The sequence below is a fragment of the Vipera berus genome (genome assembly GCF_964194415.1).
Source record: "Vipera berus genome assembly, chromosome: 14".
NCBI lineage: Eukaryota > Metazoa > Chordata > Lepidosauria > Squamata > Viperidae > Vipera > Vipera berus.
The window spans coordinates 2228861-2251275 of NC_138217.1; the positions used below are offsets into that span (position 1 = coordinate 2228861).

Sequence of the window (22415 nt, forward strand, 5' to 3'; positions counted from 1 at the left end):
AATGTTAAGTTTCAAGCCAAATTCTACACTCTCCTTCACCCGCAACAAGAGGCTCTTTAGTTCCTCTTCACTTTCTGCCATTAGAGTGGTATCATCTGCATATCTTAGTATACAGCCTTGCCGGACTCCTTTCCCAATTTTGAATCTATCAGTGGTTCCGTGTCCAGTTCTCACTGTTGCTTCTTGACCCGCGTATAGGTTTCTCAAGAGACAAATATGATGGTCTGGTACTACCATCTCTTTAAGAACTTGCCAGTTTGTTGTTATCCACACAATCAAATGCTTTAGCATAGTCAATGAAGCAGAAGTGGGTGTTTTTCTGGAACTCCCTAGCTTTCTCCGTGATCCAGCCTATGTTGGCAATTTGATCTCTAGTTCCTCTGCCTCTTCGAAATCCTGCCTGTACGTCTGGTAGTTCTCGATCCACATACTGCTGGAGTCTAGCTTGTAGCATTTTAAGCATAACTTTACTAGCATGTGAAATGAGTGCAATGGTGCGATAGTTTGAACATTCTTTGGCACTGCCTTTCTTTGGAATCGGAATGTAAACTGATCTTTTCCAATCCTGTGGCCACTGTTGAGTTTTCCAAATTTGCTGGCAAATTGAGTGTAGCACTTTTACTGCATCGTCTTTTAAGATTTTGAATAGCTCAGCTGGAATACTGTCTCCTCCACTAGCTTTGTTGTCGCTCAGCTTTCCTAAGGCCTACTTCATTTCACATTCTAGGATGTCTGGCTCGAGGTCAGTGACCACCACATTGTGATTATCAGGGACGTTAAGTTCATTCTTGTATAGTTCTTCTGTGTAATTTTTCCACCTCTTCTTAATCTGCCTCTGTTAGGTCCCTGCCATTTTGGTCCTTTATCATGCCCATTTTTGCATGAAATGTTCCCTTCATCTCCAATTTTCTTGAAAAGATCTCTGGTCCTCCCTATTCTATTGTTTTCTTCTATTTCTTTGCACAGTTCATTTAAGAAGGCATTCTTATCTCTTCTAGCTATTCTCTGGAATTCTGCATTCAATTGGGCGTATCTTTCTTTTTCTCCCTTGCCTTTCGCTTCCCTCCTGTCCTCAGCTATTTGCAAAGCTTCCTCAGACAGCCATTTTGCTTTCTTGCATTTCTTTTTCTTCGGGATGGTTTTAGTTGCTACCTCTTGTACAATGTTGCGAACCTCTGTCCATAGTTCTTCAGGCACTCTGTCTATCAGATTTAATTCCTTAAATCTATTTGTCACCTCTACTGTATATTCGCCAGGGATATAATTTAGTTCATACCTGAGTGGCCTAGTGGTTTTCCCTACTTTCTTCAGTTTAAGCCTAAATTTTGCAACAAGAAGCTCATGGTCTGAGCCACAGTCAGCTCCTGGTCTTGTTTTTACTGACTGTATAGAGCTTCTTCATCTTTGGCTGCAGAGCACATAGTCACTCTGATTTCTGTGTTGACCGTCTGGTGATGTTCATGTGTAGAGCCGTCTCTTGGGTTGTTGGAAAAGAGTGTTTGCTATGACCATCGTATTCTCTTGACAAAATTCTATCAGCCTGTGCCCTGCTTCATTTTGTACTCCAAGGCCAAACTTGCCTGTTATTCCGGTTATCTTTTGGCTTCCTACTTTAGCATTCCAATCCCCCATGATGATAAGGACATCATTTTTTGGTGTTAGTTCTATAAGGTGCTGTAGGGCTTCATAGAACCGGTCAATTTCATCCTCTTCAGCACCGGTGGTTGGGGCATAGACTTGGACTACTGTGATATTGAATGGTTTGCCTTGGATTCGAACTGAGATCATTCTGTCATTTTGGGGATTGTATCCCAGTATTGCTTTTCCTACTCTTTTATTGACTATGAAGGCTACTCCATTTCTTCTGAAGGATTCTTGCCCGCAGTAGTATACCTGATGGTCATCTGAATTAAATTCACCCATTCCTGTCATTTTAGTTTGCTGATTCCTAAGATGTCAATGTTCAGTCTTGTCATCTCTTGTTTGACCACGTCCAGCTTTCCTTGATTCATGGATCTTACATTCCAGGTTCCTATGGAGAAAAAATCTTTACAGCATCGGACTTTCCTTTCACCACCAGACATATCCACAGCTGAGCGTCCTTTCGGCTTTGGCCCAGTCGCTTCATTCTTTCTGGCGCTACTAGTACTAGCCCTCTGCTCTTCCCCAGTAGCATACTGGACGCCTTCCGACCTGAGGGGCTCATCTTCCAGCATCATATCGTTTTTCCTTTTGGTACTGTCCGTGGGGTTTTCATGGCAAAGGTACTGGAGTGGGTTGCCATTTCCTTCTCCAGTGGATCACGTTTTGTCAGAACTCTCTGCTATGACCTGTCTTGGGTGGCCCTGCACAGCATAGCTCATAGCTTCATTGAATTACGCAAGCCCCTTTGCCACAACAAGGCAGTAATCCATGAAGGGGAACCTTCCTCTAGTATATCTGAAAAGAAGCAGTCCATCTTTCATATACTTAATTTGAATTATTTCCCCAAAATTAGAATGATTATGGAATAAATTGTTACCTGTCAGCCTTGCACAATTGAATATGAGGGAACTTGAACATAGTGGTTTCAGGGACAGTGCTGCTAACGTTGGATAGCTGTGGTACTATAGGCTTTAAACCCACAGTTGGCCTCATATTGTGTAAGGCCATGCTTTGTTGAATTGTGGTTTGTTGAATAAGGAACAGTTCTAAGTCACTTTCAAGTCACAGCGGTTAGGTTATCCAGCAGGCTAACCTAAAATCAAAAACATCACCTAGTGCCTTGGCACAATATGTCAGTATCGTATAGTAGAAGCGGCTGTGGACCTAATTCCTGGTCCCTGTTTGGGGAGGAGGAGTCTGAAGTGAGGCAGTCTTAGCTACCCAGGCTGGGTCTGAAGGGGAGTTGCCACAGACCATGTGAGAATGTGTCATCAAGGCCAGACCTAGTTCATCAGTCGATAATTCCACCCCTACCCTTGCTTAAAACATCAGGCTTATGATAATTTGATCTTGGGCAAGAAGGCAGGTTCCTGTTTTGATTTTCAGCAGGGATACAAGACCTGTTTCCCCACTGAGCAGTCTGGAAAGCAGTCTGAGGTGTGTGGCTGTAGGTGGAGAGCCAGTGCCCTGGAGCTGGGAGCCAGCCGTGGAGGAACCCCCAGGTTCAGTGACGTTAGGTTGTGCGCCCAAAAACACACAGCAACTAATGCAGCCCTTGAAATAGGAATGAGAATCATCCAGGAAGGGATGAGAAGCAAAATGTCTTCAAAGAAAAACAAGAAAGTCCAGTTGCCTTGTGAAAAAAGCACCCTTAGGACATCCTGGTTGACTTCTCCTGCTGGTTCTCTCAACAGCCTTCAATACCGTTGACTGCGCATCTTGTTGGGCCACTCGGAAGGGGTGGAAGTCGAGAGACAGTGCTCTGCAGTGACTCCACCCTGTCATCCCTCATTTGAATTACTGTGTTTTGTTACGTGTGATCATTCTAATTGTGGTGTTGGAAGACACTGGAGAGTCCCTTGGAGTACAAGGAGATCAAATCAGTCAATCCTAAAGGAAATCAACCCTGACTGTCCTTTAGAAGGGCAGATACTGAAGCTGAAGCTCAAATACTTTGGCCACCAAATGAGAAAAGAGGATTCCTTGTTGTTGGGGAAAATGGAAGGCCAAAGCAGAAGGGGACAGCAGAGGACGAGATGGTTAGATAGCGTCATCAATGCTGTGAACATGGCTCTGGGCAAACTCTGGGAGACAGCAGAGGACAGGGGGGCCTGGCATGCTATCAAGAGTCAGACACAACCTAGCGACTGAACAACAAAACAACATTATATGAAGCTGCCCTTAGATACTACAGGGCATTTTTTACCTGCTACAAAATGTACTGCCACTCCTATTTCAGGGGCTGCACTAGTTGCTGTGTGTTTTCGGGTTTACAATCACTGAACCTGGGAGTCCGTGGGTCACCCGTTTCCTTCACTGCTGGCTCCCAGTTCTGCAAGTCCATGTTTCTATGGAAACATCCCAGGCACTTCAGTCAGGCAATACAGAATCTGGGCTGTCCCATTGTCTCAAGCATTAGCACTATCACAACTGCAAAATCGAATTTCATGGACTTCTCGGACCTTATGCCAGTGACATTCCCGGCTAGAAAAGACATCCTAAGAAATATCTCCATAAGCAATCTTCCTAATTTTACCATTCTGGTCACCGTGGATTTTGAGGCATTATATATATTTTCTGCAGACATGGATTTCAAGGCATCATCCACTGGAGGTGACAGGCCAATACATTTAAAGAAAAGAAAAAAGCATGATCATTGTTGCCAAAACAGCACATCTTGCCACGAGATTCAGCAGCTCCCCGTTGGCTGTTCTGGCTCTCCATGGTATACATAATGATTTACGCCAACACCACATTTCAAAGGCCTCAATTCTTCTTTGATCAGCCATTCTTAGTGTCCAACTCTCACACCTGTACATCATTAAAGGGAAGATAGTTGCTCTAAGTAACCTGCTTTTTGTATCTGTATCAGTATCTCTGCTTTTCCAGATCTTGTTCGTGTTAACTATTGCAGTGCAGCCTAAGGTTATCCTGCGTTTCCTTTCAGATGTACAACTGCCATCGTGAACAATTTTTGATCCAAGGAAGATAAATTCTCGAACTAATTTCATTTCCTCGTTGATTTTAAACATCTCATGTCCCTTTGCGGCTGCTGTCGTTATCTTTGTTTTCCTGAAGTTAAGAATGAATCCTATTTTTCTACTTTCATCCTTGATTTTCCAGATCATTTTTTCCCAGGTCTTGCTTAGTTTCAGCCAATAGTGTTGCATCATCTGCGTACATTACATTATTTATGGTTCTTTCCCCAACAACATCAGGCAGTTCCAGATCTAATTTCCACACGATCACTTCAGCATATGGGTTGAACAAAAATGGTGATAAAATGCATGCCTGTCTAACTTTGGTTTCTGGCATGAACATCCTTCCCAGCAGTTTCCATGATGTTACCTTGGATCTCTCACTTCTGTTCATTTGTAGTTTCAGTGGTTCTTCTTCCGTGGCATATATATGTGAGATGCGGTTCATATTGAGATTACTTTTTTACTTGAGATTAATTGATGACATTTTCATCATCTGTGTTGCTGTTAGCTGCGAAGTCATGTCCAACCCATCGCGACCCCATGGACAACGTTCCTCCAGGCCTTCCTGTCCTCTACTATCTTCTGGAGTCCATTTAAGCTCACGCCTCCTGCTTCAGTGACTCCATCCAGCCACCTCGTTCTCTGTCGTCCCCTTCTTCTCTTGCCCTCAATCTTTCCCAGCATGAGGCTCTTCTCCAGTGAGTCCTTCCTTCTCATTAGGTGGCCAAAGTATTTGAGTTTCAGCTTCAGGATCTGGCCTTCTAAAGAGCAGTCAGGGTTGATTTCCTCTAGGACTGACCGGTTTGATCGCCTTGCAGTCCAAGGGACTCGCAGGAGTCTTCTCCAGCACCATAGTTCAAAGGCCTCAATTCTTTGGCGCTCGGCCTTTCTTATGGTCCAGCTTTCACTGCCATACATTGCAACTGGGAAGACCATAGCCTTGACTATACACACTTTTGTTGGCAGGGTGATGTCTCTTCTTTTTAGTGTGCTGTCTAGATTTGCCATGGCTTTCCTCCCCAGGAGCAAGCATCTTTTAATTTCTTGGCTACAGTCCCCATCTGCGGTGATCTTGGAGCCCAGGAAAATAAAATCTGTCACTACCTCCATTTCTTCCCCATCTATTTGCCAGGAATTGAGAGGGCCGGATGCCATGAACTTGGTTTTCTTAATGTTAAGTTTCAACCCAAGTTTTGCACTCTCCTTCTTCACCCGCAACAAGAGGCTCTTTAGTTCTTCTTCACTTTCTGCCATTAGAGTGGTATCATCATCTGTATAATAATCCAATTCCATAAGGACATCAAAACCTTCCACCTCACCCATCATCACCTTGAGCCTAAACCGAAGTGCAGAACATCCTTGATGCCCCTGTGCAATGCCATAATGACACATCAACTGCAGAACGCCACGGGTGCTGTTTGCTTCCAGCTTTCACCCAGCAGGCACCAGCAAGTCTCTCATCTCTGACCAAGCTCTCTGCTAAAAGCACATTTCTTCTGGTCTGCTTGACAGAGATGGAAGCAGGTGTTCAGGAAACTAAATTACCCCTTCAGTGAAATCTACAAACAAATCCATGGAGCCCAATGAATTCTCAGGGAGGCTCTGTTAAAAACAGATCAAAAGGATTCAAGCAGTCTTAAAAGACCTCAACAAACAAGGCAATTTTAACACGTTACAGTTTTTAATTGTTCAGTTGCTTACAATCAGTCTCACACAAAACCTGCTTCTGCATAACCAACCCATTTTCCCTGTCCTCCCTGCCACCTTCCCCCAATTTAAATCCTACACCAGACTAGTCATTCCGCGCCTCTGACGACTTAAGTTGCAGCTTAAGAAAACTGATACCTTTTTAATAAAAATTGCTACTCAGAAAAGGGGCCGCTGGACTCCCAATTTTTTGGCCATCGTGGACTAACATGGCTCTCCTCCTGCACCATCTCGGTGAAGAAGTGACGGGATATTTGTTAGATTTGTCTCTCGCCTGCTCTGCGGGCGTAAGGCAGCTTATGGGAATCTCCCTGTGGTGGAGCTGGGCTGAGAGACAGAGAATGGCTCAGAATCCTGCAGGGAGCTTCCACGGACCAGGCCCAACTCCATTGTGCTCTGTCGCCATTGGCCAATCAATCAGACTGTCTTTCTCTTCAGCTCAGTCAGTGCATCTCAACTGGGCTCTGGATGCTGAAGGAAATTCACATTCAGCTGCGTGTCCCAAGTTCTGAAATGCTGTTAGCGAACAGTTCCATAGCAGGAACTGTCCAGCAGGAGGCAGCCGAGCCAAAGGAGGTTATTCTGAAGCCTTAATGAGAGAGGTGGCACGGCAATTCTTCCCCTTTGCAAAGAGCAGAAGGTAGGCTGGGTTTTTGGGTTAGATATTTGCACGGTTGGCAATTTCCATGGTAGCCAAACTGCACAAAAGATTTAAGGGGCTGAGATTTAAGGACACCTTAAAGACAAACACATTCTTCTTTAAAACGGACCAAAGCGCTTGCACGTACTGTTTTATACTGGTGAACTGATTTTATATTCAGTCTGCATTCCTTCATTTGTCGTTCAATAATAATAATAATAAGTTGGAACGGACCTTGGAGGTCATCTAGTCCAACCCCCTGCTCAGGCAGGAAACCCTATACCATTTCAGACAAGTGGCTGTCCAGTCTCTTCTTAAAAACCTCCAGTGTTGGAGCATTCACCACCTCTGGAGGCAGGTTGTTCCACTGGTTAATTGTTCTAACTGTCAGGAAGTTTCTCCTTAGTTCCAGGTTGCTTCTCTCCTTGACTAGTTTCCATCTGTTGCTTCTTGTCCCGCCTTCAAGCCCTTTGGAGAATAGCTTGACTCCTTCCTTGTGGCAGCACCTGAGATATTGGAACACTGCTATCATGTCACCCCTCATCCTTCTCTTCATTAAAGTAGACATACCCAATTCCAGCAACTGTTTCTCATATGTTTTAGCCTCCAGTCCCCCAATCATCTTTGTTGCTCTTCTCTGTACTCTTTCTAGAGTCTCGACATCTTTTTTACATCGTGGTGACCAAAACTGGATGCAGTATTCCAGGTGTGGCCTTACCAAGGCATTGTAAAGTGGTATTAGTACTTCACATGATCTTGATTCTATCCCTCTGTTAATGCAGCCTAGCACTGTGTTGTCTTTTTTGGCAGCTGCAGCACACTGCTGACTCATATTTAAGTGATTGTCCACTAGGACTCTGAGATCTCTCACAGTTACTACTATCGAGCAAGGTACCACCTATACGATACCTGTGCATTTGATTTTTCCTGCCTAAATGTAGAACCTTACTTTTTTCACAATTGAATTTCATTTTATTAGATAGTGCCCAGTGTTCGAGTCTGTCCAGATCCTTCTGTATCTTAAGCCTATCTTCTGGAGTATTGGCTAGTCCTGCCAGCTTGGTGTCATCTGCAAATTTGATGAGTTCCCCATCTATCCACTCGTCCAAATCATTGATGAAGATGTTGAAGAGCACTGGGCCCAGAACAGAGCCCTGGGGCACCCCACTACACACTTCCTTCCATGTAGATGCAGTTCCATTGAGGACCACACGCTGAGTACGGCCTGTCAGCCAGCTACGAATCCATCTGGTGGTGATGCTATCTAACCCACATTTTTCTATCTTATCAAGTAGTAGGTTGTGATCTACTTTATTAAATGCCTTACTGAAGTCCAAGTAAATTATATCTACAGCATTCCTCTGGTCCACTAATTTTGTCACTTGGTCAAAGAATGCAATAAGATTTGTCTGGCACGATCTGTTTTTGACAAACTAATGTTGGCTTTTAGTGATAACTTTGTTCGCATCAAGGTGTTCGCTGATTTGTTGTTTGATTATCTTTTCCAGAATCTTCCCAGGTATTGAAGTCAGGCTGATAGGTCTGTAGTTTTCTGGATCTATTTTTTCCCTTTTATGAAGATGGGAACTGCATCAGCTCTCTTCCCGTCCTCTGGTAGTTCCCCAGTGCTCCAGGATCTTTGAAAAATATAGTTCAGTGGTTCTGAGATCACGTCTGCCAGTTCCTTGAGAACCTTGGGGTGTAATCCATCTGGTCCTGGTGATTTGAACTCGTCTAGGCTGGACAGGTGCTCACTTACCATTTTCTTGCCTATCTTAACTTGCGTTTCTATTCAGTTTTTTATGGCACTGGTTTGGGTAGGTTGGACTGTTGTTTCCCTTTGTGTAAAGACAGATGCAAAAACCGAGTTAAATAGTTCTGCTTTCTCCCTGTTGCTTGTCACCTTCTTGCCACTTTCCCCCACTAATGGACCAATCATTTCCTTAACTTTTTTCTTGTTTCTTATATGTTGAAAGAAGCTTTTTTTTGTTATTTTTGACTTTGGTCGCAAGCCTTAGTTCATTTTGAGCCTTAGCTTCTCTCACTTCATCTTTGCAGGCACGGGCTGTTTGCTGATATTCTGCCTTAGTTATGTGCCCCTCTTTCCAATTCTTATACTTGTCCTTTTTATCTTTCAGTTTATCAGAGAGTTCTTTATGCAGCCATGCTGGTTTCTTTTGAAATGTGAGATGGCCTCACGAGACCGATGGTTCGTTAAGGTGCTTCCAAGTAAAAGGCATCACGCAGGGATGCAATCAGACAAAGCTTTATCTAACGATAATGTGAGATTATCTCATGAGGTCGATGGATCGTTAAGGTGCTTCCAAGTAAAAGGCATCACGCAGAGATGCAATCATATTAGCTTTATTCAATGATAGATTAAAAAGAAAGAAATACTTGGCATGAACGCATTCATGCCTGCATGTGAGAGAGAGCAAAAGAAAAGAAAGCAAGCTAGCATAGCATAACTGGAACAGAACAAGAACTAAAATGAAGAGAGACTAGAACAAAGAGCAGCCCCTCGGTCTTGGTCCCTCCCTGACCATAAAACTCTCTCGCCAATGGGGCTGTAGGGGTCTGAGACCCTTGGCTCATCAGTGGAAGCAAAGAAGCCTCTTTGCCTCCATCTGATGACCCTTTTGGGTAACTGCCAATGGCTGGCACAAAACATCTAACAATTCCCCTTCTTGCCAGCCAATGACAGGGACCAGTGAATGTGTGTGAGGGGCGAGCAGGTGTCATAGACATGCATAAAAACATTCAGAAGGCCAAACACAAACGCTTACACAGAAGGTTGTGCCGGTCAATGGGAACAGGTTTGGTGAACAGATCAGCTATCTGGTCAGTTGTGTGACAGTGCTCAACATGTATAAAACCCTCTTTGGTAAGCTGCCTGACATTTTTATAGCGTATGTCTATGTGGCGAGACCTAGATCCTACTGCATAAGCGCCCGAGATTGCAATTGCGGCTGTGTTGTCCTCTAGAATTTAGATGGGCAGAGGAGGAGATGCCCAGATGCTTGTTATCAGATCATTGAACCATATCAAATCATTGGCCGTGTCTGACAGGCTGGCATATTCAGCCTCGGCCGTGGAGCAAGAAATAAATTTTTGCTGCCTAACATGCCAATGTATTGGACAGCCATTTAGCAATATGAGGAAACCAGAGGTGCTCCGTCTACTTTTGGTGTCGCCAGCCCAGTCTGCGTCTGAGTAAGCGGAGAGCTGGGCCGTCTTCCCCTTCTCTGGTTCTAGTATAAGGAGAGCATCAGCTGTGCCCTTAAGGTATCTAAGTACCCTTTTAACAGCAGTCCAGTGGAATTCCTTTGGGTGTTCCACGTGCCTGGACAATAGATTCACAGCTAAAGCTATGTCAGGTCTGCTCCAATTGCTGATGTATAGCAAGGAGCCAATCACAGATCTGTAAAGCGTGTTATCTGTGAACTCAGGACCGTCCTTATGAGTGTGGTTGTAAAAGTCGCTTTGCATTGGGCTATGCGTAGGATTAGATTCTTTCATTTTGCATTTGGCCAATAATTCCTCTATCTTTTCTTTTTGAGATAGAGCGAACCCCCCCTTAGTGGCCAAAATATGCACACCCAAGTACTTGTCAACCCGCCCCAAAGACTTTAGAGTAAACTTTTCTTCCAGGGCCTTGGCAAATTCATCACACCCTTCCTTGTCAGGCCCCACATATAGTAGGTCGTCCACATAAACTAACACCCGTTCTGTGGTACCCTTGGAGTTGCGCGTGAAGACACATTCATCTGCATGGGATGCAGTGAAACCAACTCGTTCTAAACTCTTTCTAAGACAGTCATACCATAATTTCCCTGACTGCTTGAGGCCATATAACCCTTTGTGGAGCAACCATGTATTTCCCCCTTCTTGCTGGTAGCCAGGAGGAGCCCTCACGTAGATTTGCCGGTCCAAGTTGGCGTGGAGGTAAGCCGTCTGGATGTCGAATTGGAAGACTTCCTCTCTCAGAGCGGCTGCAGTCACGAGGGCGGCCTTGACGCTCTCTGCCCAGACGGTTGGAGAGTAGGTCTCAGCGTAGTCCTCCATGTAGCGCTGAGCGAAGCCCTGAGCTACCAAACGGGCCTTATACAGGTAGAGGCCATTGGCAAGTGGTTTGGCTTTGTAAACCCACCTTGTGCCAATGACTTTTCTCTCTTTTGGTGGTTGCTGGGGGGTGAAGACCTTGAGTTTCTTTAAGCTCTGCATCTCCTTCTCCATTGCGAGCTGCCATTTCTCCTGCTCTTCGATGGGCAGCTCCTGGATGTCGGAGAAGGATTTTGGGGTGACCACAATGCTGTTGACAGACGCGATGTGGCCAATGTCAATTCTCTTTGGCGGGATTCCTTTGTTGGACCGCTTTGACCTCCTTACCTTCTGCCACTCACCGCCCTTTTCTTCCATGGGTCTCTGAGGCGTCGCTGGGGGTGAAGACGGCGTGTCTTCCTCCATGGGACTGGACGCATCTTCGTCTTGTTCCTCACTTTCGTCGGTGGCAGGGTATGTGGTCGTCTCAGGTGATGTCGTGGTCGGTGTGTCCTTGCTGGGTCGGTTGGCATATGGGCTCAGATCATTCGAGTGGATCTGGGTCCAATTGGAGTCCTCTTCAAAAGAGGCAGATTGGGAAGTCACAGGCCTGCCCCCTTCTCCCAGGAAACGATAGGCCTTGGAGCCAGGAGCATAGCCCAAGAACCTTAGTCTCTGGGAGACAGATCTCCCCTTCTTCCACAGCTGCTTGGGGATGTGCACCCATGCGTAGGAACCAAACACACGCAAATGTCCCAGATTTGGTTTCCTACCGTGAACCAGGAAATATGGGGTCTGGTTCACAACACTGCTCCAGGTGCGGTTTAAGGTGTAATTGGCGTAGTGGACTGCCTCCCCCCAGTATGATTCTGCGACTCCAGCGTCTGCAATCAGACTACGCATCATGGTTTGCAGGATTCCATTTCTTTTCTCAGCTACGCCATTCTGAGAGGGGGTGAATGGTGCAGTAAGAAAATGGCGGATGCCCTTACGCCTTACCCAGTCCTGGAACTTTCGGGACATGAACTCAGCCCCGCGATCGCTCTGCAGTTGCGCGATCTTGGTCTTATACTGGGTCTCTACAAAGTTGTACAGTGACTTTATGGCGTCAAAGGCTTCGGATTTTTCTGTGAGGGTATACACGTGGCCGTATCGTGAAAAATCATCAACGGCAGTGAGAAAATACTTTTTCTTTCCTAGGGATGGTGTAAAAGGCCCAACCAGATCAACATGTACTAGTTGGTACGGGTACTGGGCCTTGCACAGTGACATTTTAGAAATGGGGGCAGCCTTCCTCTTTGTCTTCTTGCAAATGGCACAGTCCAGAAACACGTCACAATCCTTGAGCTGTACTCCCTCAGCAAATTCTCCCATCTTTTTAACTACAGGGAAGCTCGCATGACCTAATCTTCTGTGTAATAGATGGGCACACTTATCGTGGAGCGGCTTCCCCACTGACACCCTCTTGGCTCTAGTTGCTTTGAGTGGTGCTGTAGGTGCCTGCTGAGATTCAGGTTCCTTGCCCACACTGCCCTTGGAAAGCCTTGGGGCCCCTTCTGAGGTGGGTGGGCTCTCAGGAGAAAAATATGGTAAGCCATTTATGACGGCAATATTTCCAATGACCCTCTGGTTCCGGGTGACATGACCTCCCCCCTTGCAAAATAAAACTTCCACCTTGTCATCGTCACATAATTTGATAATGCTTAATAGGTTGTTGGCAATGGAGGAGGCATGTAAAACACCTTCAACTTTTCCAAGTCCAGGTACAGAAACAATGCCGTCCCCAACAACTAAAGCTTTATCACCATTTGCCACTTTGACAGATGAGTTAATTTTCTTTAACCTTTTAAAACCTTGACTCATATTAGTAATGTGAGAAGAAGCTCCAGAGTCCAGTAACCATAAGTCAGTGGAGCTATCAGCCTTTGTTGTGGGGGTGAGGGAACAAGTATGCAGAAAATTTCCCTTGGTATTTCCTTTGCCCCTGCCACGCCCCCTTTCTTGCCCTTTGCCCCTTACTTGATTGGGACCACGTTTGGGTGCTTGTTGTTGATGGGGGCAGTCTTTCTTGAGGTGCTCCTCAGAGCCACAGATGAAACACTTAAGTAGAGCATTAATTTGCTCTGAGTTGTGGCGCCCCCTTCTGGCTTGCTGAGTGGTGACTCTGGCGTATTCTCCTGCATCTCTTCTCCTTCTATCTTCCTCGATGAGTCTCCCTGTGAGGTAGGACAGATTTATGTCTTCCCTCCTGGCCGCTTCGAGTGAAACAATGAAATTGCTCCAACTCCTGTCCAGGGAAGCAATAATGACCGCGACCATGTTCGCATCAGTTACTGGGTAATTTCTGGACATCAATTCTGCCCTGAGTGCCTTTAATTTTGCAAGATGTTCAGGCATGCTGGCACCAAACCTCAGTCTGGTTGTGTAAAACTCAGTTGTATGTCTGGTGATGGAACCAATGGTATCGCTGTTGAATAAATTGTATAATAACTGCCAAACGTCACCAGCTCTGAGTCCTACTGGAATGCTGGAGAACAAGTTATTATCCAGCGAACTGAGCAGAGTGGAGTAAGCCTGCCGGTGTCTCCACTCTTCTCGGGGTCCCCATGGGAGAGGAGGTGGTTTCTGAACCATTTCTAGAGTCCCATTCTTTAAGAGATATACCTGTATATCTCTACTCCAACTGTTGTAATTCTCCCCCCCAAGTTGCAGTTTTTTAAAGTCATTCGGAAGATTAGATGCTGGGGAAAAATCTTTTTCAGTTCCATTAGCATACATTTCAGAGGTGTCCATTGACATAAAAGGTAAAGGGATCCCTCTAGTGGTCGAGGAGGGAATTTTTCCTTGATTATTTTCAAGTGCTTCTGTATCAGCCTCGGCTGGACAGACCTCATTCTCATCATAGGACTTTAGGCTTTGTGGTGGGGAGGACCCAGGAATTTGCATGCTACTTTGGCCGGATGCCAGGGATTGCATGCTATTTCGGCTGGATGCCAGGGATTGCATGCTATTTCGGCTGGATGCCAGGGATTGCTGGGCCTTCAGGCTTAAGTGAGGCCTGTCTTTATTAGACCATGTGGGGTTACTGGGGGCCGCCATCTTGTTTCCTGTGCCAGACCATGTGGGCGCTCTGGGAGCAGCCATCTTGTTTCCGCTTGCCCCAGGAAGCTGTAGCTCACAGCTGGGCGGGGGGGGTTCGTGCCAAAAGCCCTGGGGTCCCGGGGTCACTAAGGGTGGCGGGCGCCATATTTGGGGGCCTCATGGTCGCTTGGGAAAGACTCACCAGGTGTTCAGAGGCTTCCTGGGCTGGTGTCCCCCTCTTTTGCGTTGTAAGTAGCTTTACAAGCAGCTCTTCACGTTCCTGTGCAGTCATCTTGCCCATGCGGCGTTTGGCTTCAGCCAGGTCTGTCTCTGCAGCATCTGAGCAGTCTTGGGCAGTCTGCAAGCCTTCCATGCTTTCCTCTGTGGCGTTCAGGGGTAGAGAGGCATGTGAAGGGGTCCTAGATGCTCTGCTGGATCCTCTGAGAGAATGGAGGTCATCTGTGCTCTCACCTGGAACGGAGTTTGCTTCAGGGGCTGAAGGCTTGGCTGTAGGCAGGGATGCCGTCTTTGATCGAAGACTTCTGGTCACAATCGGAGAGATTCTGCCATCTGTTATAAATGGATTTGTGCTGGATCTTCCAGACATCTTGTAGTACCTATTAGTTCCCCTATTTTCTTAGATTGCTGGGGACAGTGATGTTCTGTATCAATTAACTCACTGTCCCCGTTGTTTAGTTTAAATATCCCTCCAGAAAAGCTGTGAATTTATTGCCAAGTAACTCAGTCCCTTTCTTGGATGGATGCAGACCATCTCTTTTGTAAATGTTTTCATTGGACCAGCTACAGACATCGTGACTAATATAACCAAAGCCTTCTCCTTTACACCACTCCTTTAGCCACATATTAAATTCTGCTATACGCTGGCCTTTTCCATTTTGCTCCTTATACACTGGTAATACCTCTGAAAAAGTGAGCCTACAGCCTATTCTGCTGAGTTCCTGCCCCAAGCTCTGGAAATCATTCTGCACAGAGAGTACATCGTTTTGGGACAGATTGTTAGTGCCAAGATGTACAATGGCATCCACATCACAGTCTTTGCTGGCATTGTTGGCTATTTTGAAAATACGCTTCTTGTCCCTACTGGCAGTAGCACCTGGAAGACACCTGACCTCTTTCAAAATCTCTGTATCCTTTCCTAAATTTACATCCCTTATAATTGAATCACCAGCCAGAAGGTGGCTGTTGTGATTCAGGGTCAGCCTGTGGGTTCGGCAGTTGGGTCGGACGACTCAGAGGAGGAGGGGGGTGTTGAAGACCTTGCTGAGGGGGTTGAAGATCTTGCTGATGATAGCCCTCAGGCAGGCCCCTCCCACTTGGTCACCATGGAGACCCAGCTGTGTGAGCCTGACAGTGTGGATGAAGATGACCCACAGCTGGCCCTGTTCAAGGACGCCCGACGCAGGAGGCAGTCAAGTAGGAGTAAACAGAGGAAGGCTGTGGGGCTTCTCGGAAGGAGGCAGAGAGAGGCCACGCCCTGAACTCTTTATAAAGGGAATGTGTGGGGAGGGCTGGTTTGCTGAAAGCAACCGCTCAGATAGTGTTTCAAAGCTCCTGTATCTTGGTTCGTGTCTTGTTTGTTTTTTGTAGTAATAAATTTGGCAGACGTAATTCCAGCCTCTTGCCCTTTTCTGCAGGGCCGGTAGCAGGCTGGTACAGAACAGTGGCTTCTCTTTTTGGGTACCTTTCTTTTCTTGCATGACTGATGTGTAATACCTGATTCGCACTTCTCCCTGTCAAAAACAAGTTCATCCCCTGCTTATTTGAGTTATCATCACAATTACCTTGACCTGTTTCCTTAATGTCCTTGTTAAGGTCAGCAAGGGCACTGTATCTGTTATGCAGGGACACAGCTAAAGCTTTGGGTTTATGGTTCACAGCTCTCACCCTGCCAGATCCCACGGTTGTCCACGCTGCCCTTCTCCTGCAGGATCTTTGCGGTAGAGGGGGCTGATAGCATGGAGGCTCAGTAGAGTAGGAGGGCTGAACTGAACACCTGATTTCTGCGCAGATTACAGACCCTAGATGAATAATCTGTCCTCGTAGACTAGTAATTTGTGTACAGATAGGACAGTTTCCCAGTTTGAAAAGAGTGCTGCAAAAGACAGCTGCAAAACAAGTGTTGCACTGAACTAAGCCAGACATGCTGAGATGAAAGGAATCTCAGATGCACTTGCCCTGAATGTACCAACACTATTTTTGATTTTGTTACACGATTCGCGCGCCGTTAGGCACACGGGCCGCTACTGTGCTCCTCCACCCACTTCTCCTTAACTCACAGTTTTGTAGCTTTTCCCAGCAGCCTCTGGCAGTTTAAAAGCAAAGAGGGTCCAATCAGCAAAGAGGGTCCAATCAGCAAAGAGGGTCCAATCAGCAAGGACTTAGCTACTGTGTTCCTCCACCCACTTCTCCCACTTCTTCATTACTGATAAAGGAGAATGTTTGTAACTCAGGGTTGACATGAGGGGTCCTTGGTGCTCCCTGAGTTTGGTGGTTTTCTTGCAGACGTTTCATGGTCCAACCTAGGTAACGTCATTATTTTTAAGTAAAAAGCCACCAAATTCAGATTTCGGGGTTCCCACCTTAAATCTTGCTAGATCTGGCAACCTCTTGGCATTTGATAAACTTTAAATTTATTTTGATGTCCCACACACCGTGGACTAAGTTCAGTAGACTATCATAGTTCTCAGATAAGAAAAAAGGGTGTAATACTAAATCTAATTTCATTTGGAAGAGGCAAAGAAGATGCCTTATTACTGTTAACTCTTACTCAGTGTTCTGGTTTGCCAATAGTTTAGGGTTGTGGTTTTTCTGAAGTGCCTTATGTCTGACAATTTTGAGTTGCAAGCCAATCTAGCTACAAGTCACAGACCTGCATGGCAGCAAGCTAGTCTTTTTATCTTTTTGGATACAAATTTTGCCATTCTGAAGCCCTGTCATCTTAGGCCTTTGACTTGAACTTTGACTGGGCTTTAGCATCTTGCCTGCTTTGATTTTCTAAAGAGTGGATCCCTTTTGTTCCAGGGCAGAGACCCCTGCACACCGGACCTCTGAATGTGGTGCTGCGCATCCGTCCATTGCATCTTTTTGTGGCGACTGGAACAGGATATGTGGGATACAAGCAATATGAGAAGCACCAGGAGAAGAATCTTGAAAAGTTGGGTGTGGAGGTGGCCCCCAAAATTGCAAGTGAATGGGAAGTAAGTTATTAAGCATTCTGTAATTTGTCCTTAAAGCCAAATAAAAATAATATAATAATTAAGCATTCTGTAACTTGTTCTTAAATTCCAAACCCTTCCAAAGAAACATAAGACCAAACAAGTATTGTAGTGTGTTGTTTAAGAAGCTGAATTTGGCTTATCTAGTAGTATTTCTTCAACTCAGCCAGTTAAAGCCATGCTTCCACTGCTGATCTGGATCAAAACTGGATGAAAAAATTCATGAACCATGTGTGTTACTTTAAACAATTCACTTTAAACTTTTTAAACCTAAAACATGCAATGTATATATTTTAACATCAAAGTTGATTTAAATATTTTAATTCAGAGCAATGTGAGATCTAGAGACTAATTGCATTTTGATTCACATGTTAGAATGGGAATCATGTAAGGTGGTTAAAAATGTGGATTGGACAAAATTCTTGAGCTTTGCTAAGTATAAGAGCCAATGAGCACAATCTGTAGTAGAAGGTTTTTCTTTTTTGTTTTAAATCACTGCTTCTTTAACAAATCCTGTAGTGCTGAAAGTTAATGCTTACAGGTCTCATCCTGTTGGCAAACAGTCCCTGTGCAATGTTGGCTAAATGCCTTAATTCATTTCTGAAAAGGAAAAGGTTTGTTTTGACTGCCGTGGCGCTATTTGTGTACTTTTCTGTTGAGGGTGAATTTCCAGTAACCGGATCTCTTACACTGCACTGTGGGGGATCGTGTCCTTTAATTCATTAGAGGTGAGCAAGGGGCGGGATTGCCTCATTGACCTCTTGGGCAAAGGGCAGTTCTGCTACCCTGGCTGAGTCCAGGGGTTTAAGATTAGGAGAGGATGGTTTTGATATAAATATTTTGTATATTTTACTGTGTTTCACTCTGTCCTGTGCAAATTCTGTTCTTAATTAAGAGTTTTGACATCTGTTATGCCAGTTATGATAACTAAGTTTTAAAGCAATAACAATGAAGATAAAAAGACAGTGGGAGCACAATTTATTTCCCCAAAGAGGTCTCTCTGAATAAGCAAGCCCGGGAGTTGAATGTCGTTGGGCCTGTGGTGGATAATCCTGCTCTAATGGCTGGCCTGGCTCAGGCCTTTCTTCCATCTTCCCTCGGTTTGCCAAAGGTCAGAAGAGGAGCCACAGCCATACATGCTTTAGTAGCGTCTTGATACTACTCGAAAAAGGGTCTTCAGACTTGGCAAGACTTGTGGACTTTAGCTCTCAGAATTCCTCTGTTGCCAAGTTTGGAGACCCCTGCATTAGAAGGAGGGGTGGGCAAGAATTTTACTCTCATTGCTGCCTTTGTTGGGGTGTACCAGTTGTCCTTGCCACTTGTTTAGGTATGGCACGGTTTGTCTAAGATTCCACATTCAATTTCCCATTGCTGTTAGCTGGGGGTAAATACATTTTGGGAGGGATTCAAAAAAGTGGGTTTAGCCCTGAGATTACTCACTCCTGAACTGCGTAGAGTTTCAGAATATCTGCTGTTTGTTTTGAGATGGTGTGCTTCCTGTTGGGTCTCACGGCCTGCCCTTCATCTATCCCTAAATTTCTGAAGGAGCTTCCTTCTTTCCCTGTGCAGATAATATCCGTTTTTCTTTTGAAAATGAGCTTGTTTGATACCCAGAAGGAAGAGGACTGTTCTCTGGTGGGGCCCTAATTTTGGAATGCCCCCTTGCATTTTATTATTTTGGCATCAAGTGGAAAGCTTTCTTTTAAAGTGTTGTAATACAAATGAGGCGTTCCATTTTTGCATTTAAGTGTGCATTTTAATACTTGTAAAAGCAGCCTCCCATTTTATTTCATGGGGTAGCTTGCACCTTGTACTGAATGTTGCTGTTGTCTCCTGGCCTGGGATGCCTTGTCTTTGTGTTCTGCCTGGGGCTGGCAGTGGCAGAGCTGCTGATGCTGCTGGGACATCTGTGGGATAGAAGCGGGGGGGGGGATATGCTTTCAGTCTGGTGTTGCATATTTGGGGGGGGGTTGCTTGTTAAGCAGCAAAATGGATACCTTAAACACTGTTAAAATAGGAAAATATGCTTAATTCATCAAGAGGGGCTGTGCAAAGTATACGGCAGCCATTCATATCCCCAAACTGCCTAGAGCAGGGGTGTCAAACTCAATTTCATTGAGGGCCGCATCAGCATTGCAGTTGCCCTCGGGGGGCCAGCTGGGTGTGGCCAGGGTGGGCATGGCCTACTGGGTGGGCATAGCCAGCTCTACATCACTTGTGTCAAGGGTGCCTATGGGGGCCTGGGCAGGAGTGGGACAGATCTGAGGGTCTCTGGCAGAAGGAGATGGGACCAGGGAAGTGCCAAGGCATGGTCCACCGGAGGAGCCTCACTGTTCCTCTCAGGCCATGGGGGGGGGACTGGACGGTGGTGCGGAGATCAAATGCCTAGCCCAGCTCTCAAGCACCCACGGCACTAAGCCCAGCCCCACTTCCCCAAGGGGGTGCCCAGCTGCATTTATCTCCTCCTCAAGGCTGCTGCTGCTGTGCTTGTTCTCCTTAGCCAGGCTGCTCATGATGGGTACGAGGGCAAAATCGAGAGGGAGGCCCATTCCCTCTCCATGTGATAAGACCTGGCTTTGTATCCAAAGCTTCCTTAGCAATAGGGAGACAGAGCATAGACCAGGAGGAGGGGGCAAGGGGATGGTGAAAGGGCAGCAGGGCAGGACTAAGGTAGGACCTCCCTCAGACCTTCCCTCTCCTTCCTTCCTTCCTTCCTTCCAAAGAACAGAGTGGTGGGAAAATATTTGAGATGAGGGAGGGAGGAAAACAGGCAAGAAACACAGCTGGGGAAGTGTCATCCCTCGTGAGGAATGAAGAATTGCACCATTGCCTGGAAATGGCCAGCACATGGCCCTCGCCTACTTCACATATCCGGTTGGTGGGCTCTATGGGAGGGGATGCCATGAGCAGCATGAGAGTTGTTGTTACCTACGCAATGCTGCCCAGCCCCTAGCCTGCCTGGTTTTGGCAGGTAGCGGGGTACTCTACTCACAGTGCCAAGAGGCTGAGCCGGGTGGCATGAATCTGAAGAGAAGGACAACGCTGCCCAACCCCTAGCCTGCCTGAAGTAGGCAGGGCCATGTGTTGGCCACTTCCAAGCGATGGTGCATTTCTTCATTCCTCACAAAGGGTGATACCTCCCCAGCATGTGCCAAGGGGGAAGTGCCGACACAGCACGGGCCGGTCCCTCGCTGTTTCCAGATGGCCTTGTGGAGCTAAGACTGAATGTATTTCAGCATAGATGACCACCACGAAATTGTACATTAGCTCCCGGCCAGCCTGGGCCGGGGCCAAGACAGCAGGGGCCGTTCCCTCACTGAAACAGCATCCGGCCCCCGGGCCTTGTGTTTGACATGTCTGGCCTAGAGTAACCCCAAACAGCAAGATGGAATAAATAATAAATAAACATGATCAATAAACAATTAAAACTGTCAGAACCCACTCCAATCCACATCTTAAGAAAGAAAGACTCTTGGAGGCAAGATTGCCCAAGCAGGAACTTTTACTAAGACATAGATGACGGAGGATATAATAGACAGGATCTGGAAACTGTCTCACAGATCGATATTTTTAAAGTGTCCTCGAGCAAAAACGCCACCCCTCAGTCCATTTGGTCAGTTCCTGATCAGTCAAGTCTCAGGTGTCCAAATCCTTGTGGGAAAGGGAGAACCAACCCTCAGTCCATTCGTAGCACAATCCCTCCCTCCCTCCCCTTCACATTCCATCCGGAGATGCAAGCCAGAATTCCCCCACCCCCTTTCTTAGCTGCTGGTAAATCAGAGAGGGAGAGGATTTCCTTTCATCGGCCAGAACCAGAATTCTCCCCACCCCCTTTCTTAGTTGTCCGAAGGGAGGGGGTTCCTTTCCTCCGTCTTTTTGCGATGGCCGATGGCCGACAGGCCGGCTGAATAAACAAAAGTTTACATCTAAGGGAAAGAGATGGGGCAATAAAGACCCCTGTCTTCTCCTTCCTCCTTGGGAATGGCAGAATCCAGTAAGGGGTGTGTGTGAGATTTGGGCTTGCACAGAGAGGGAGTTAGAAATGAAATATAAATGGATTCTGACAAAAACACATTGAAGAAGACAGTCACCTCAATATGAGCCAGCAGTGTGCTGCAGCTGCCAAAAAAGCCAACACAGTGCTAGGCTGCATTAACAGAGGGATAGAATCAAGAAGTACTAATACCACTTTACAATGCCTTGGTAAGGCCACACCTGGAATACTGCATCCAGTTTTGGTCACCACGATGTAAAAAAGATGTCGAGACTCTAGAAAGGGTACAGAGAAGAGCAACAAAGATGATCGGGGGACTGGAGGCAAAAACATAGGGAACGGTTGCTGGAATTGGGTATGTCTACTTTAATGAAGAGAAGGGTGAGGGGTGACATGATAGCAGTGTTCCAATATCTCAGGGGCTGCCACAAAGAAGAGGCAGTCAAGCTATTCTCCAAAGCACCTGAAAGCAGGACAAGAAGCAACGGATGGAAACTAGTCAAGGAGAGAAGCAACCTGGAACTAAGGAGAAACTTCCTGACAGTTAGAACAATTAACCAGTGGAACCACCTGCCTCCAGAGGTGGTGAATGCTCCAACACTGGAGGTTTTTAAGAAGAGACTGGACAGCCATTGGTCTGAAATGGAATAAAGTTTCCTGCCTGAGCAGGGGGTTGGACTAGATGACCTCCAAGGTCACTTCCAACTTTATTATTATTATTTATTATAAGAAGCATCTGAAATATTCACCCCTGCCCATTCCAGGGGGAGTGTTGGAGCTACTAGTGCAGTGCTGAGCATCCCCCACCCCACCCCCTTCATACATTTCCAAATCTCTTGAAATATGTAGCTTTGAAAATGACTTATTTTTTCCCCAGTCACATCTACCTGCCCCACCAGAGCAGGGAGACAGAGAATGTCCCCTCTCTCAAGGAGGTCCATCTAGTGGGACCACGAAAAAGGGCCTTTTCTGTGGTGGCTCCCTCCCTGGGGAATATCATCTCTGCATAGGAAAGGTTGGCCCTGATACTCTTTTGAAAAACCCTGGAGACGTGATCTTGCCCCACGGACCCCAGGGTGACGTGGAGCCCA

General features: G+C 46.2%; 1 protein-coding gene across 2 annotated transcripts in view; it reads left to right on the top strand.

Annotated features, from left to right (window-relative positions):
- Window positions 1–22415, top strand: part of PISD (phosphatidylserine decarboxylase) — a 63318-nt gene that overhangs the window by 8494 nt on the left and 32409 nt on the right. The window contains exon 3 of one of the 2 annotated variants that reach the window (XM_081339031.1): window positions 17137–17312. In XM_081339031.1, the coding sequence (XP_081195157.1) occupies window positions 17137–17312 (176 nt within the window). Of the gene's footprint in view, window positions 1–17136; window positions 17313–22415 lie in introns of those variants that run through there. The other variant, XM_081339033.1, reaches the window with a different exon arrangement.